Source organism: Athene noctua, chromosome 24 (assembly GCF_965140245.1).
Source record: "Athene noctua chromosome 24, bAthNoc1.hap1.1, whole genome shotgun sequence".
NCBI classification, from domain to species: domain Eukaryota; kingdom Metazoa; phylum Chordata; class Aves; order Strigiformes; family Strigidae; genus Athene; species Athene noctua.
Genome location: NC_134060.1, coordinates 1,531,821 through 1,548,306, shown reverse-complemented (window position 1 = coordinate 1,548,306; position 16,486 = coordinate 1,531,821). Strand labels below are relative to the sequence as shown.

Here is a 16,486-nt window from a genome sequence, read left to right as displayed (position 1 = left end):
CTCTGCCCGTAGCTGTCTGCCTTGAAGGAGAACTCTGGAAACAGTGGCACCGGCTTGGTTTATAGCACCACGACATTTTTTCCTCTTCCATGCTGATTTTTGAGGTCAGTCACTTATTTCGACTGAAATTGTTCCACTTGAGAAGTGGTTACATCTTTTAGAACAGGTCTGCGAGGCCTATATCCTCACCACCCACTCCACTGTAGTGATTTCTGTAACAGAAATTATGTCAAACTTTTTTTTTTTTAAGTCAAGGTGCTTCAGATCTCAGATCAGTGGTAAAGTAGCAACTGCTTTGCATATGGAGGTTCTTTTTTTTTTTTTTTCTTTAACATGAAAAATTAGAGTGCTTGCAGGGATCAATGGATTAAAGGCTTCCAAAATTCAGAGCTCTGCAGATTAAGGACTCCCTAAAAATAGACTAATGACCTATGGGACTGTTACACTGTGCTGTGTTCAGCATCCAAGGGATAATAGGTCACTAGAAGATTACTTTACAAACTATGTCACTTGGACCCTGAGTAGTGCAGCTGGAGAATATGCTCCACGTCTGGCTCCCGGCCTGTCAGCAACGTAGTTCTTGAACACAACACAAACGGAAAACTTTCTTCTCTTAAAATAAAGAAGTCTGAATTTGAATTGTAATACCCTGGTTCCTGTTTCTTGACAGCATATAAAGAAAAGTTCAGTAACATATTACTATTCCAGTAAGTCCAAATGCATACAGACTTCATGTTGCATTACACCCACGTTCACTACAGTGGGAACTAAACAAATTACTAGGCATGGATGGAGAGGCTACTGATCCCTCTGTCTGCCCTGAGAAGAATTCTCACCCCACTTCTCCCGCCACTTCCCAGTTACAAACACACCGAAGATGGAATATGTTGAGGCACAGAAGAAAGACCGCACAGATCTCCGTGTCTCATCCACGAAATAAAAGTAATTTGGTGATGGCACTGCAGTGCATTTTACCATTCGTGGAGGCAACCACGCAAGGTGCCTACTGCTCCACAGCAGGCTCACACAGCAGGAGCTTTCCACGTGCCAACCACGACCCAAACAGAAGCACAAAGGAGGAGGTATTTTTGTGATCAAGTGTGGAGCTCACAAACAGTGGTCAACCTCAACCTTTAGAAGCACCAATCCTGGAAAACTCCATGAGACTAGAACAGCACAGACGGATGCAGGAGCCTAGAACAGCGAGAGTGGAAGGCAACCTGAAGTATTTGACTTCAGATCTTTCAACTCCAGCCACAGCGCTGACCCCCTGAATCACAGCTAATACCCAAAGTTAGTGATAAAATAGTGCCATGACTTTCCATCCCCAGGTGCAGAAGGAAGGGGAAAGTCATTGCACTTTTATAACCCTGTATGACCTGGATAACCTTGTATGACCAGAGAAAGCAGATGGGGAAGACATACGACATATTTTGTTGTAATTCAGTTATCCCAAACACAGCAGGTATAAGAGCTTTGGTACTCCTGATCACTAAAGGTATCCACACACAGGGACTTTCTCAGCCAGAACGGATTAGCCACTTGTTTAAAATGAGGAGGACGGCCATATTCATGTACCTTTTGTCTGAAATCTCTTGCTACACCAAGAATGTCAACCCAAAAAGGGAACTCACACCACCATGAGGAAAAGTTTGGGTTTGAGACATCAGAAAGCAGGAAGCAAAAGTGTTATTTATAGCTTATTACAAAGCCAGGTCAGCAAAGGCAGCTTGAAGCCAAGGCTCCAGAAAGCTACATCAGCTGCAACAGAATGCACTTGAGATCTGTGACCGAGTCACGGAGGATCAGAGCTCCCCATGGGTATCTGAACCCCCAACTGCACAGAAGGTGGGGAAGCTCTTCACTCGAGCAACGTCCAACTGCAACGAGGAAACGCAGCTTTGCATATGTTCAACAGAGGGAAGTTGACATCAGCACCTTTAAAATCATCACCCTCCTTGTCACACTTCATCAACACACGGCAAGCAGCCGGGCCGCCTGTCCGCCCGGGGCAACAACTGCCCTCAGTGCACACGGAGCACTCGGACTGACAGTCACCCTGACCCCACTGTGCACACGGGCAGGGACAAGCCCCCAGCACCAACCTGATGGGCCTGGAATGAGGACAGAGTATGGGGTGGGGGGTATATACACACACAAGGTGCATGTGTGTACACACACACACACTCCAGAGTTAGAGACACAAGTAACAAATGGCAGAACACCACCACTGCTGTGAATCTGAAGAGGATCTTAGCTGTTCAGACTCGGTTTAGCCTTAAAAAAAAAAAAAAATCACTTGCTGTTACAGGTGAAGCAATGTCCCTAATATATTCCGTGCAAAAGAGAAATGTGCTGCTGCCTACATCCCAAAAATCCCTCCCCCTCCTTGACCCATGCTCATCCACCTCTCCTCAGGTGTCAGCCCTGGCTCACACATACCACTCAAATTAAGGCTTGATACAGAACCCGGTGAAATTCAGCAGCAACTTTCTAGCAACAGGCTTAGAACTGGGGCACAAACATATATTTAGCCATCTAAAATGTAGAAACTGAATCCACATAAGCATCTCCTGGGTATGCCAGAGCCAGGACTTAGCCCAGATGACACAACACTACCACGCTGAGAGCATTCTGCTTCCCTTTTAACCCTCTGCTAAACCGAGATGCAGAGATACAAATTATATTTTGGCCAGATTTCATCTCCAGAACTCTAATGCTCACCTAGGACACGTTTCTTTGAAATTAGCCAGTATGGTTTCTGAATTGCTGTATACAGATAGATTAAAACTCAGTTAACTCTCAGGAACGATAGAAGCGAAGGGGCAGCTCGCAACACGCCTGCCCAGCATTCTGGATGTACATTTTCCACAGAACCACACTGATTTTCATCTAAGCAAGTCCTATGGTCGTTGGGAGGCATCACACATTCAGACAACTCTAAGCGCCACGGCAGGAAGCGGAGCGCCTCAGTCTACACTCGCATTTCATCTCTGGAAAGATTTTTTTTGCCAGGAAAATCCACCTGGCCTGTTCACAAAACACTTCCTTCCTGAGAGTGCTGCGGGAACACGCTACGGGCCAGACGCACTGCTGTGACAAGAAGCCACACAGTAGCTTGACAAACGGGGACCTCCACGGAGTTTGGTGCAGCACCTGCACCAGCTGCGAGCACCAGCAGTTGCTAACTCCTGCTTACTGCGAGCTGCCTCCCAGTCCCTCCCAGTCCCTCCTGCTGGACCCTACGCACACACGGCAGGTGCAGACAGGAGCTCGCAGGCTGGGTCGGACCAGGAGGCCGGTAAATCGGTCACTGACGGCGTCAGTGCCAGCAGCTTCAGAGAAAAAGCACGAGAAACCCGTCAGCGGGAACGTCCCTGAGGACAAGCTCCCTCCTAAGCCCCAGCAGCCTACCCAGCCTGCCACAACGCAAATCACAAGACGCCTGCACAGTGGGTGTGTGCTTAGTCACTTCTTAATGTTGTTTTTGTCATTTTTTTCTTCCCTAGAATATCAGTACAAAAAACGCTGCTCTTCTCAGTTACTGGGGAGCTCCTGTCCTGGCGATGCAGCTCACAGCTTTGCTGAGCAGCAGGGGAATGGAACGGACAAGAACAGTTTCTATTAATAAGCTCAGGTTCACAGACTTGCTCAGGCAGTTAATCGCTCCTGATATCAAATTAATGATTAAGGGCTTGACTCTATAGACTTCTTTAAAACCTATCACATGTAACCAATTATGTCAACATAGTTCCTCTTGCGTAACTCCGCACGATCACATTATTTTCTCAGCAGCCATAATTCCTCCTCAGTTCAACAAACTGCTGCCTAAGCGACACAAACAAGACTAAAAGAACAAAAGCTCTACAGTGGAAAAAGTGTCCCCATGAGGATAACTAGGTCACATACAATTATTTCCACACACACTCATCAGCCTTCATGGTTTTAACTCTCCCGAGCAGACCCGCCCTCAAACACTGCAGCACTGTCCTGCACACCCTCTGAGAGTGACACAGGACTCACAGCTCCAGCTCTAGACTTCTAAGATATTGCTAAGGACAGGAAAACGCCACGCAGGAAGCCCAGTCTACAAGGAAACACACGATCCACCTGATACACCAGCCGAACACACAGTGCTGAGAACCCTTTGCTAGGACCAGGAGTACAAATACGTCTTTCCAGGTTCTAAATTAGCTGATTAAGGTCACACAGCTCATTAGCTTAATCAAATCTGTCACTTGGTGAGCGTCCAGGAAACGAGATGCTGCTGCAGCAGCCTAGAGAACATGTCCACGTAACCAAGAAACAAAGCAAAACAATCCCCTTTTCAAATCTTGCTGCCATTTAGGCATAGCAACCTTCCTGCAAAATGAAAGCTGTGGCAGCTGTCACACGGGTTGATATATATTGAGGCCACCACTGCCTTGAACCTATAGTTCACTGCAACTTGAACAAAGAGGAGAAAAAAGGCACATAAACTTTATTAAATGAGATCTGGTGAATGCTACATGCACTCATGAGGAAAATACCATCTCTTGGTGAAGATGTGGCCTCAAAACACTCACAGGAACTTAACAAGTCTCTCTGAAGAGTCAGAATCTGAACTTTCTAAAAAAGCCAACACCACACAAACAAAACCCACAGAATCCATTACGTGAAAACTTCCATACAAGCCACTAACTTGGTTATTTACTTGAGCAGGAGGTTGATTACTCAAGTTTGAACAGGAAATAGAAAAACAAACATAACAATTGCCTGTAGGCAAATACAGAACACTGACATACTGCATTTGAGGAGAATGTCTGAGGGCTAAAAAAAAATGTTCCTGCCTTCCCAATTTGCTTTGAGTGTTCCTTAGATGAAATTATTTTCCAGATTATCACTTGTTCCTTTGGCAAAAGGAAAAAAAAAAAAGATTCTCAGCTGAGAGAAAGCTCGCTATGAGATACAGGCAAGTGCCAACACTGCGTGTGAAGGGGCACAGCAGTGGGACAGACAGGCGCCCTGCTGCTGACCACCTGGTTACTCAAACTAGCAGCTGGTTATCAGAGCACTACGTGTGATAAGAAGGGACCCCCTCATGCCCCATATCTACCTTTTTGACAGCTCATTTAGTAACTATTAAGGGTGAGGGTTTGTTTTTTAAACTACAACGTCTAGCAGCAAATAATTTTACTTTCCTCTCAGAATATTTTAAACAAGAGGGATAAATAGTATTAAAAATATAGACAGAGTCCCACAGAGAACAGAAGAATCACCTGCTGAGGAGCACAAGGCACACAGGCAAGCGCACAGGTAGAACAACTGCAGACTTCTCAGCTCCCTTGCAGGTTTTCCCAGGCAGTATCGTGACAGAAATCGGGCGCTAATGCTGAACTTGGCTTCCAACCTCTTCTCCATGGCCTTTGAGGGCAGCAGCAGGGTCTAGAAACATATAAAATATGAAACACAAAACATCCACAGGCAATTGGTATGTTCTCACACAGATCCAGCTTACTTTATGAAAAGCATGGAGCATTTGGGGAGGAAAAGGAACGCCTTATCTTATCTGCTGTGACTTAGTCCAGCTGCTGCTAAGTAACTATCAATGCACGGTAGTAAAAGGAAACCTGTAGCAGCAAAGTCTCCCGTGTTGGACAGCAGCGGGTCGCCACGACGGCCTTTCCCATCGCCCTCACGATTTCCTCCTCCAGACCCCACCACTTCCAGTGGCAAAGCATCTTAATATCACAGTCTACCGGATTCCGAAAGCGTTATTTCGGAAATTTCACTTTTCAAACATGCCACAGCAAACGGATACAAGCATAACACGGGCACTGATAAACCCAGCACATCTGCCCGGCGATGTCACCACTTGCGTGTTGGTGTTGGCTGGTACCAGCCAGAAACAAAGAGAAACAAGAATACAACAACGCTGAGGGACACGGAGCTAAAAACCTGGTTTGCCTCATGTTTTGCTGTGGTGGGCAGAAATCACAAAAGTATTGATGCTTCTTCTCAGCTTTTCTAAGGACGAAACGCCTTTTTCAGCTTCATACGTTACTGAAATCTAAATTAGCGCTAGGGGATGGGACTAAAAACATTAATTATTTCACAGGTAATAAACATTATCTATTGCCAAAGAGTCACGAAGCACCATTAGGCACAAGGAGTTAAACCGACTGTTTCTGAAGAATCAAAAGGGAACACGGTCACAGATCTGACTACCAGCCGCTGCCTGGACACTCATCGCTTGTTAAACTCCGGGGAAATCTCCAAAAACCACCCGGCAGCGAAGAGCGTGAGCACCGAAAGGGCCACGGGAGGAAAAGTTCCCGAGGGGGGGATGTAAAACCCCTGTTCAGCCAACAGGTCTCTAAGGAAACTTTCCACACACCCCCCCCCGCCTTCCCGGAGGGTTCGGTTCCGCCAGCCCCTCGCTCCCACGGCGGCTGCCCCCGCGGGACGGGGACGGCTCGGGGCCGGGCCGCACCCGCCGGGCTGGCGGGACACGGCGAGGGCGGAGGCCGCGGCACGGAGCCGCCCGCAGCCTGTCAGTGCCCCGGGGCCGGGCCGGGCCGGGCGGGCAGCGGGCACGTACCAGGGACGCATGGCCAGGCGGGTTCGGCGGCTCCTCGGCGGCCTCAGGCGGGCGGCGGGGCCGGGCCGGGCCTCCAGCGCGGCGGGCCGGGGGGCAGCGCGGCCTCCTGCCCCGCGGCCATGGCGGCAGCGGCGGGCGCCCGCTCACCGCTCACCCGGAAGCTGAACCGCCGCCTCCCCGGAACCGGGACCAGCTCCGCGGGCACCGTCCGCTCAGGGCCGAGGCTGCGGAGCCGGCGGCCCCGGTCACGGCGGGGCGGGGCGGGGCCGCCCCCCGCTGCCGGCGAGCCCCGGCGGCCGCGCAGCCACAGGTGATTTGCCCACAGGCCGCGCGGAGGCGGCGGCTTCAGGGACCGCCCAACAAGGCGGCAGGCGATTGGCCGGCGGCGCGCCCGCGGCAAGCGGATTGGCTGAGAGGCGGCGCGGAACGGGGACGGGGCTGAGGGGCCTCGGCGGCGCCGGTGTTACTGCCCTGTCCGTGTAAACCGACGGAGCCGGCCATGGCCTCGGGCTCCGGAGACGGGAACGCGGCGCTGAGGAGGTGCCTCGGCGTGCTCAGGGACGCGAGGAACGACAGCGAGCAGTTCGCGGCCCTGCTCCTGGTGAGGCACCGCGGCGGGCCCGCGCCCTGGGCGCCATCGCCTCAGGAACGGGCAGGGGGAGGCGGAACCCGCCGCCCGAGCGGCCTTCGCAGCCGTGCCTGGCGGTGGCGAGGTGCTTCAACGCCTTGGTGTTCGCCTCAGCGAGTCGGAGCGGGCCTGGCTTTGCCTTGGCTGTGCTGAGGGTTAGTCTGCGTTGCCACGCTCTGGTAAAGCTCTGGATTAGCACCTAAACCAAGCGCCCAACTCAGCGGGTACTCCTCTGCACTAATGCAAGTTGTTTGGGCTTTTTATTTGCCTCTTCCATCCTGTAAATTTCGCAGAAGCTCCTGCTGTGCCGTGCGCTCACCCCTGGTTTGCCTTACAGGTGACCAAAGCGGTCCGAGCTGGGGAAGTAGACGCCAAGACCCGTCGCCAGATCTTTGACGCAATTGGATTCACGTTTCCGAATCGCCTGCTCGCCTCCCGGCAGCCCCCGGCGGGCTGCCCCGACCACACCTTCCGGGCCCTGGGCCTCACTCTCTTGGCGTGTTTCTGCACTGATCCCGAGTTAGCTGGGCACTCCCAGATCCTGAACAAAATCCCAACCTTCAATGACGTCCTGGTTTCCCCCTGCGATCCGGACAGCACGTCCATGATCGATGATGTATATCAGTGCCTGAGCGCAGTCCTGGCCACTGCCAGGGGCCCCAGGGAGTTGGTGACCAAGGGGACGGTGTCTGCCCTGTGCCAGGCCTACGTGAACTGCGGTTACGGCTCTGACCGTGCCTTGACGCTGCTCTTGGGGCTGTTGGCCATAGCAGAGGCGAAGTGCTGGCAGAGAGACGCTCCACACCTCCTGGCCGTGCTGAGCAAGCTCTCCGATGATTTTCTCAAGAGCGAGGACATAACCAAATTTGAGCTGTGTGAGGTTCTGCCTCACTTCATTCCCCTGTCGCCACCTCTCTCGCAGGACTCGCAGGGCTCCGAGTGCCTCCATAGACTTTACAAAGGGCTGGCTAATGTCTTGGCCAGTAAACTCAGCCAGTCGCAGCGGGACCCTGCCCTGAAGCTTGCTGCCTGCCTCGTGCAGGCCTGCGGGTCGGAGTGGATCCCAGCAGGGAGTGATGGAAGCAAGTTCCTGGCCTTGCTGGTGAACTTGGCTTGTGTGGAGGTCCGCCTGACCCTGGAGGAGCCAGATCCCTTGGAGGTGGAGGGGAAAAAAGAAGTGGTAACAGCCTGCTATGTCCTTATTGAGATGGGGATCCAGGAGTGCCTGAGAGAAGAGAAACCGCTGCTAGAAGGGGTGCAGAAAATGCAGCTGATGAGGATCATGGAGGAGGCATTTGGAGCTGTAATATTCTACCTGAGACAGGTCATGCAGGCCTTTCAAGCTAACGGCATGTTTTGGGGGTGTTTCTCTGGGAGGCTCAGCAGCTCATGGCCATAGCTGTGTAGAGCAAAATGAGCATCCTGGCCCACTATGGTTTTCCTGCCTGCAGTAGCTCGATAGAACAGAGGCCTAACGTGTCATTTTCTGTCTGCTTTCTTCTTCGTGCAGGTTAAAGAGGAGGAGTTACAAGATCCTTTCATATTTGCTTCTGTTCGAGTCCTTGGAGCCTGGATGGCAGAAGAGACATCCTCCCTCAAGCAGGAAATCTGTGAGCTCTTGCCTTTCCTTGTTCATTATGCCAAGAAGCTTTTCCAAGAGGGCAGCCCAACTGCAAGCCTTCCCCAGCCAGAGCTGGTCAGCACCGAGGGCTCTGCCTTACCCCCGGATGCTCTGAGGTGCGTATTTTAAGCCCAGAGTCGATCCATTTTACCACAAACCTGCTCAAATCTTTTTCTGTTTTCCGTTCTCCCTGCAGTGCCAATTCTGTGGCTCTCTTTCCCCTCCAGTTGGATGTAAACACAGGGCTTAGACCCATTCTACCTCACGTTCTCAATTTCTTTCCCTTTCCAGGTTTCTGCTACCTGGCTTTTGCCATTTAACAGCAGAGGACAGGCCCCGGGACATCCTCGTCTCAGAAGGGGCACCAGCACTGCTCTGCGAGTACTTCCTGCATCAGTGGGGGGTGCTGACCTCCAAGCCCGGGTCTCTGGCTCCACTGACCAGTGCTGAAATGAGTCTACAGACCACGTGTGGGATTTTCCTTAACCTGGTCGTGACTGCGCCGGACCTCATCAGGTGACAGCAGGAGCTTGCTTTAAGATTGTCAGTGGGAGGAAAGAGCATGCACTGTGAAATGAGGTTGCAGGATCTTTTGAGACACTGTGCTGGAAAAGGGATGTCTCTTTTTCAACATCAGTTACTTTTTTTTGGTGCTGCATTTAACCTTGATGCTTTCGGGTGCTTCTGGCTCTGTTCAGGAAATGTCTCAGCATTCACTTTCCCCTCTAGGCGAGACAAAACCTTTTCCTCCTTGATGGACGTGCTGCTGAAGTCTCTTCCGCTTCTCCTGCCCCAGAAGGATCACCTGGTTCTAACAGCCAACGTAGCCACTCTGGGCCTGATGATGGTCAGGATCCTCGCGAGTTCAGCAGGTGAGAGGATTCCTGCTGGCAGAGCCACGTGTTGCTGCACGCGGGCAGAGACCAGGGTCAGGGTGGTTGGGAAATACAAGGGAAACATTTGCTTCGGTTTCCGCCATGGGAAAAGCGCCAGAACCAAAAACCTGCAGGAGCAAGGAATATGCAAAAAAATTCAGCAGGCCGAGGGGCTGGGATTGAGGGATTTGTAGGGCAGGAGGATGGTTTTGTGCTCTCGCTGGAAGCCCTGCTGCAGGCAGACCCGCCGAAGGGTCCCTCCCTCGGCCGAGCGAGCTCTGGATCGAATCATTTCCTTTTTCTTCCAGTTCTTCAGGGCACACCATCTGCCAAGGAGTTTTTCGGAGCCGCCCTCCAGTTCCTATCGCAGGCTCACGCCGCCCAAGCAGAGCCTGGCGGTGGCTGGGCCGTGGCCGTGTCACCTGCCTACGCCAGCGCCTGGGCGGACGTGGGCGAGCTCTGGTTCCTGGGGATGCAGGCGCTGGCCGGCTGCGTGCCGCTGCTGCCCTGGCTGCCGCAGGCCCTGCTGCAGGGCTGGCTGCAAGACCTCTCCCACTTACTGACCCGCGTCGCTCCAGCCTCGCTGGATTTTGAACTGGTCGCCGCTTTCCAGGGCGTGTTGGTAGAGCTGGCCAGAGCCAGCGCGTCGGGCCGGGCCGCGATCCTGGCGCACCACGGCCGGGAGTGGGCCAACCTCTGCGGGATGGCGGCGCTGGAGCAGTGTCTGTCCGAGCCCTGAGGAGCCGGCAGCACCCTGGGCTGGGACACCAAGCCCTGCACAAGACCTGGTCAACATTTCTCACGCGCCCTTTGGTGGCGGATGGGGACAAAAACCATTTAAACGGCCACACTTTATGGAATGGGTGACCCAGCAGCGCTCGGCGGGACTCGCGCTATCCGCAGCCTGACGTGCAGAACTGTCGCTGCCTCGGAATGTTTCAACACGCGCCTGCTTGACCTGTCAGTATTTCTTCTTAAAAACAGGCTGGTTTATTATTAAAGAAGTTTTCTGTTGCTTGGTTTTTCAAACTCCTGCAGCGTTGGGATTTATTTCTCCCCGCGGCCCTGAGAGGTTGCCTGCGTAATAACGCTCCCCAATTTTGTCACTGTAAGCCCTTTAGGATGTCACCTTATTTTATGTCAGAGGCCTGCACGTGTTAGTAAAGTAACTTGGCACTCCATGTAGAAGCCTGAAAAAGGCAGGAATAGGAAAAGCTTTAATATCCACCGGTAACAGTGAGGATAACTCTGTAACTTGGCACAGAGCTGTCCCCTCCTGCTGTGAGGATGCACAAAGGCCCTTTTCCCGTGCTGCAGGACAGCCCCCCTGCTCACACCCACCCCTGGTACCATCATCCCAAGGTCATGCCCAGGAAACCTGCGCAGCACCACTCGCTGCTGAGCGTCTGCCCGGCGAAACGCCAGCGCGAGGCCTGGCCGGGGGGGTCTGTGTCTGCTGAGGCTCCCACCCGCTCCGGGGATGGGGTGTACGGGGGGAGTTTTACCTTGTGAGGCAAAGGGTTCAACCTGCAAAGGCCTGGAAGAGATAAAAAAAATAAAAGATTTAAAACTGCCGGGTACAGATTGTGAAAGCAGAAATGAGTGAATTACACCTCGGCAGCTCCCTGCCGACCGAGGAGTAGTTTGCCTTACGGGAGAGAAAGGAGTAAACCACTTGTACCGCTGGCCTGGCAGCCAGGGCTGCCCGCTCTCGGGTACCCCTAGAGCTGAGCTTAAACCCCCCCGACAGAGCAGCAGTGGCTCGGTGCTGGGCTGAGGGAAGGCGGCTGCTGCCGGGCCGGGCGGGTTTTCCACCAGGTGTCAGCCGAGGAGCAAGTTGGGAGCAGCAGCCTCGGCGGGCCCGGAGCAAAGCGCCGAGCCCGGCTGCTCTCCAAACGCTCGCGGAGGGGGCTCCGGAACCGTCCGGCGGGGAGAAAACCCTGCGAGGAGCTGCCCCAAACCCAGGGCTCAGTCTGGGCGTGTTCCGGCTTCAAGACCGTATTTTTTAGCTGCTGCTTTGTGAACGCAAACGCCTCACACAAGCGGAGAGGAGGCGCCGGCTATTGCTCAGGAAAAGTGTCGCTCTGATCCTTCCAGCTCCGTCCTGAGGAGTTAATGCAAGTTGCAACAAAGGTGGGTGCTACCAGAAGAAAGCGATGCAAGCCAAACAGGCAAATGAGCCTCCTGGCCTCGGAAAAGAGCATAACTCTGTGTGAGCGTGGGCTGGGAGAGCCTCCCCGTCCCGCCAAGAACACCTCATCCCTGCACCACGGGGAAAGATCAGGGCCTTGGGAGAGTCAGAAACACGGTTCAGATTGTCAGAAAAACCCCTCCAAACCCTCACACGATTTACCTTCAACTATTCCCAGTCCCATACGCTTCTGGTCAAAGGCTTCCCACTAAGGAAAGGCTGCCGTTAGTGCTAATGAGAGCGAGCTGCCTGGCGCAGGAGGAGGGTGCTCTCCTCTCCCCAGTGTTGCACCAGTTAGCAGCGCTGGCTTGGCCGTCATCCATCCCCACGGGCTAGGAGCTCCCACAACACCTGACTGCAGAGCCAGTCCGGGCCTGCAGGACCCATCCAAGAGCCATCCAAGACCCGGAGGCCTCTGGCTGCTGGTCATTAATTCCCAGGCAAACTTGGGAGCAAACAGAGAGTCTGGGGAAGCCCTCCAGATTATCCTCCACCACGTCCCGGGGCGGTGGGGTTTGGCCACAGCAGATGCCTGGAGAGGAGCACCCATCCCTCACCCTCCTGCTCTTCAGTGGAATGTCCCCTCTGGTGTGTGAAGGCCCATCCGTGCCTTGGCAGAGACCCTGAGGGCTTGTCCTATGCTCCTTCCTTTGTGTAACACCAAACACCCTCCTCTTGGCTGCCTGAGAGCTGCCAGGAGACGGGCTGAGGCACGGGCCTTGCCCTGGGGTGTTACCAGCCTGAATGCCAGAGGGGATGATGCCTTGTGTGGATGCCGGGGCTGCTGGAGCAATCTCACTGCTCTCTCGTCCCAGGACACCGCTTTCCAAACACGTCCTCGGGAGGAGCACCCCGAAAAGGCTGGTTTCCCTCCCCGAACCCCCGGGCTCTGTCACAGGGAGCGCAGTGCGTTGAGGCAGGCAGAGCACAGGAGCCTCCTGCCACGTGGGCTCTGCCTGTGCCGGGCTGCGGGTCCCGGTGTGCCCGGGGCGGCTCAGCCCAGCGCGAGGGAGAGGGTGCCCCAGCAGCCCAGCCAAGGCCGCGGGGTGACTCCTTGGCCACCCCGAGCTTTACAAGCCCGGCCGCAGGTTCTGCCACCGGCAACTGGCATCTGCGGGCATCGACCGCCTCATGCCGGAGGGGTGGGTGATGGCATCACCCAACGTCTGCCACAGCGCTTCGGGATCCCAGCACGGAGTGGGACTGCAGCCAGCAACACCCAGAGCAAACTGTGCTTTACCTCCCAGTGCAGGGCGAGCTCTCCAGGAACGAGTCGATCGTTCATCGCGGCTTGGACAAGATGGATAAAGGCCCCAGAGGAGCAGATGCACACTCTGTTTCGCTTTGACAGCTTAAATGTCCTAATGCCATTGCAAACCCGACTGTGCCATACGTTACCTTGCGGTGTTTATTCATATCGCCCCAAAAGCACTGGTGATAAAATTAAATATTTCATAACGTTGTTATTTGGCTGCTGCGCTGCAGGAACCAAGCACCACCCCCTCCCACAAACCTCTTGCCGCGGGATGGAGCGGGGCTGGCGGGGCCTGAGCAGCGAGGGGGGGCTGCCCCGCTCCTACCCACCCCTCAGCGGGATCCCCGTCCTTCTCCCCAGAGCCCTGCCTGGCTCTCCAGCCCCACAGCAAGGAGCTGCCTTCCCCACCTGGGTTCCCAGGGAGGGGATGTGGGAAATGATAGGAGCAGCCTGTGTTTTTCTGAGGGGTCAGTGGGAGCCAGGCTTCTGGGGAAAAAGCAGTTCATTTTCGGCTTGGGCAGGGAGCCGTGCTCAGTACTTTTGTTTCCATGCTCCCCCTGCCCTGCTCGGCAGGGGGTTTTTTCACTGCTGGCCCCCAAAAGCAGAAGCCGCTGCCTCATGCTCCTGGAAGAGCCAACATACACACTGATCTCCCTGGGAAGGAGTGCTCAGACCTTTGTTACAAAACCAGTTTTTCAGAGATTTCTGGCTTGGGTACAAATGCAACGAGTGGTCCCTGGGGTGGAGCTGTGGCCCACACCGCCAGCCAACACGCTCCCCATAGCTGGGGGGCGAGGGGGCAGGTCTCACGTTGAAGACCTCCGCACCGTCATGTCTCTCTGTTAGCAAACATGAAGGATGTTTGGCGGAGCAAAACACGAGCATCGCTGGATGCTCACGCAGCCCTTAAACCGGGAGGCTAAAGAGCAGGTAGCGGAGAGCTGCGTTCGAGCGCCTTGTCTTCAGACACCCCCCCCAGCAATGGCTCTGGCCATGCTGAACCAGTAACAGCACCAGGCAGCTGCTGGGACAGCGTGTGTGCAGCACCCAGTGTGACAGCCCTCGGCCCTGCCTGGGACCGCGGGACGGCGGGTTAAAGGATGAACTGTCCGTTGTCACCACTGGTGGCTTAAGGGCTGCCCCATGGGAGGCCCGTGGGTTTGGTTTACCTTCCTCACCGGGTGGGTGAAAATGTTCCCAGCAAAACTGTCCGGAGGGGATGGGGCAGGGAGGGACTCGGGCAGGTCTCAGGCGTCGTGCCAGGACAGTTTGGGTGCTCGCGGGGCTCTGAGTGCATTGCTGGGCAGGACCTGAGGGCTGGGAAGGTGCCGCTCGTGCTCCCAGTGGAGACGGTGCCAGGGCGGGGCGCTGGGGGCTGCGCAAAGCCCGGGGGAGAGGAACGGTCAGAGCCCGGACACACACAGCCCTCGCTCTTGTCTGCTGCCGGGTCCCTTGTCCCTTCCTGGGCACCGCCGGGCTGGGGGGGGGATCCCCCACCCCTGGGAACCCCAACGGCCTGGCCTGCCCCTGCCCACCGCACTGCCACGGCGTGTTCGGTGGCAACGGGGCAGCTTTGCCTTTTGTTTTTCCTTCCCTTTGTCTGTCGGTGTTGGAGATTTCCTCTGCTCTGTCTCATTTTTGGGTGGAAACACGATTTCCCTCCGAGCTGCTGCCCATGGTCCCGCACACAGGCTGGGCCTTTCCCACCCAGATTTTGCACAGTTTCACCTCTTTCAGATGAATAAAGACTCAACATTTTTACGGACTAGATGAGCAAGGGATGTCAAGAATAAACTGGAACATAACTGCAAAATACAGCATGTCCAATCCGATTTTTCCTAGCAAATGAAATGGATCTGGTGGAAAATAAATACAGAACTTTCAGGAGCGGAATCCTTGAACAGCATTTGAGGGGGATGAAGAGATTTGAATAGATCAGCCCTTTACACCTCTGCACATCCCTCCTCCCTCCCCTAAATGCCATCTTTAATAGAAATAAATTAGAATAAATGATCAGCCCTTGCCTCCTAAAGACAGGTGGCAGGGTAATATTAAAAGAAATGAATAAAAATTCATTTAATGAGCATTGTTAATTAAACCTGGAAATCAAAGAGGTCTGAGTTGTGGGAATTCAGAGGAAAAATGAAAATGAAGGGAGCTGTAGCTCGGGGCAGGAAGAGTGGAATTAAATTAAATGCAACGTGGGGCTGTGTTTGTTAATGTCGCTCACACATCGCGGTGTGTTGCAGCTGGGGGTAACGGGGTTGTTCTCCGCTCGCACACAAATTACACGCTGCCACCAGTGGAAACTCCTGCGCGGCCACGGGCAGCTCCCGGCGGTGGCACGGTGAGACCGCGGGGACCCCGCGGGGACACGGCGTCCCCCCCCCCCCGGCCCCGGAGCCCGGCCACGGCGTTGGGGGGGTGTCGGGGGGGGGCCCGTGTGCGAGCGCACGCGTGTGTCCGGGGTGTCGGGGCGCCGCGGGTGTGTGTCGGGGTGTGCGTGTCCCTGCGCTGCCGCGCTCCCGCCCCGGTGTGGGAGTGCGCGGCCGCGTCACCGGGGGGGGGGGGGTGTCAGTGGGGATCGCTCCGTGCCGCGGGCGGGGCCTCCGCGCCCTCCCCGAGCCCCGCCGGGCCGCCCCGTCCGTGCCCGGTGCCCGGTGCCGTGGGCCCGCTTGGCCCTGCCCCGGGGGGAGGGTCCGAAGGGGGGGGAGGGATGGGGAGGAGCAGGGAGGGATGGCGGGGGGCGGGATGGAGCAGGGAGGGGAGGGATGGCGGGGGAGGGCGGGGAGGCAGGCGCGCTGCCTGCCGTTGCTCCCCGGTTTCCCCGGGCTCTGTCTCGCCCGCTCTCCCGCCCGTCCCCTCGGGCAGGGAGCCAGGCCCGGAGCACCCCCAGACACCCCTGTCTCTCCCCAGGCCCGGGTTCCCCGTTCCCCGTCGGGGAGGAGGGGGAAGCGCCCCGAGGGGGGAGCCCCGGGCTCTCCCGGTAGGGCCGGCCCCGGGCCCCGCTCCGGCCGCCGTCGGGCGGCGGTTGCAGCAGCCGCCGGGGCCCCCGTTCCCTGCTCGGGTTAATAAAGTCAAACCGTGGGGCACCAGCGCGGTCCCGCAGCCCGCCCGCACCCCCGGGCCCTCCCGGCCCTCGGGGCTCCGCTCCCCGACGGGGCTCTCAGGCGGCGCGGCCCGGAGCGGGGGGACCCGGGGACGGCACCGGGGGGGTGGGGGGTGTAGGGGGGGGTCTGCGGCACCGTGCGACACGGGAGCGGGGCGCCACACCGGCCACGCTCCCGGGGGCAGCCCCCGCCTCCCGCCGTCGGGAGCCGTCGGGGCCCCGCGGGA

At 55.8% G+C, this 16,486-nt stretch overlaps 2 protein-coding genes across 2 annotated transcripts in view; one reads left to right on the top strand and one right to left on the bottom strand.

The window, feature by feature from the left end:
• Positions 1-6,842, bottom strand: part of KIAA0319L (KIAA0319 like) — a 33,990-nt gene extending 27,148 nt beyond the window's left edge. The window contains exons 1-2 of the mRNA XM_074926402.1: positions 6,581-6,842; positions 5,259-5,424 (exon numbers count right to left, since the gene is read on the bottom strand). Coding sequence (XP_074782503.1) covers positions 5,259-5,400 — 142 coding nt within the window. The 5' untranslated portion in view covers positions 5,401-5,424; positions 6,581-6,842. The remainder of the gene's footprint in view (positions 1-5,258; positions 5,425-6,580) is intronic.
• A 177-nt stretch (positions 6,843-7,019) lies between these two features.
• Positions 7,020-10,716, top strand: NCDN (neurochondrin). The gene is made up of 6 exons (XM_074926002.1): positions 7,020-7,181; positions 7,546-8,532; positions 8,719-8,945; positions 9,121-9,345; positions 9,559-9,701; positions 10,013-10,716. The coding sequence occupies exons 1-6, from the start codon at positions 7,080-7,082 to the stop codon at positions 10,441-10,443; spliced, it is 2,115 nt and encodes a 704-aa protein (XP_074782103.1). The 5' UTR covers positions 7,020-7,079; the 3' UTR covers positions 10,444-10,716.
• The last annotated feature ends 5,770 nt before the right edge of the window (positions 10,717-16,486 follow it).

Coding starts and splice junctions, on each gene's coding strand:
- NCDN (XM_074926002.1), top strand. CDS start 7,080: ATGGCCTCGGGCTCCGGAGACGGGAACGCGGCGCTGAGGAGGTGCCTC. Junction 9,346..9,558: donor ACTGCGCCGGACCTCATCAG/GTGACAGCAGGA, acceptor TTTCCCCTCTAG/GCGAGACAAAACCTTTTCCT. Junction 9,702..10,012: donor GATCCTCGCGAGTTCAGCAG/GTGAGAGGATTC, acceptor TTTTTCTTCCAG/TTCTTCAGGGCACACCATCT.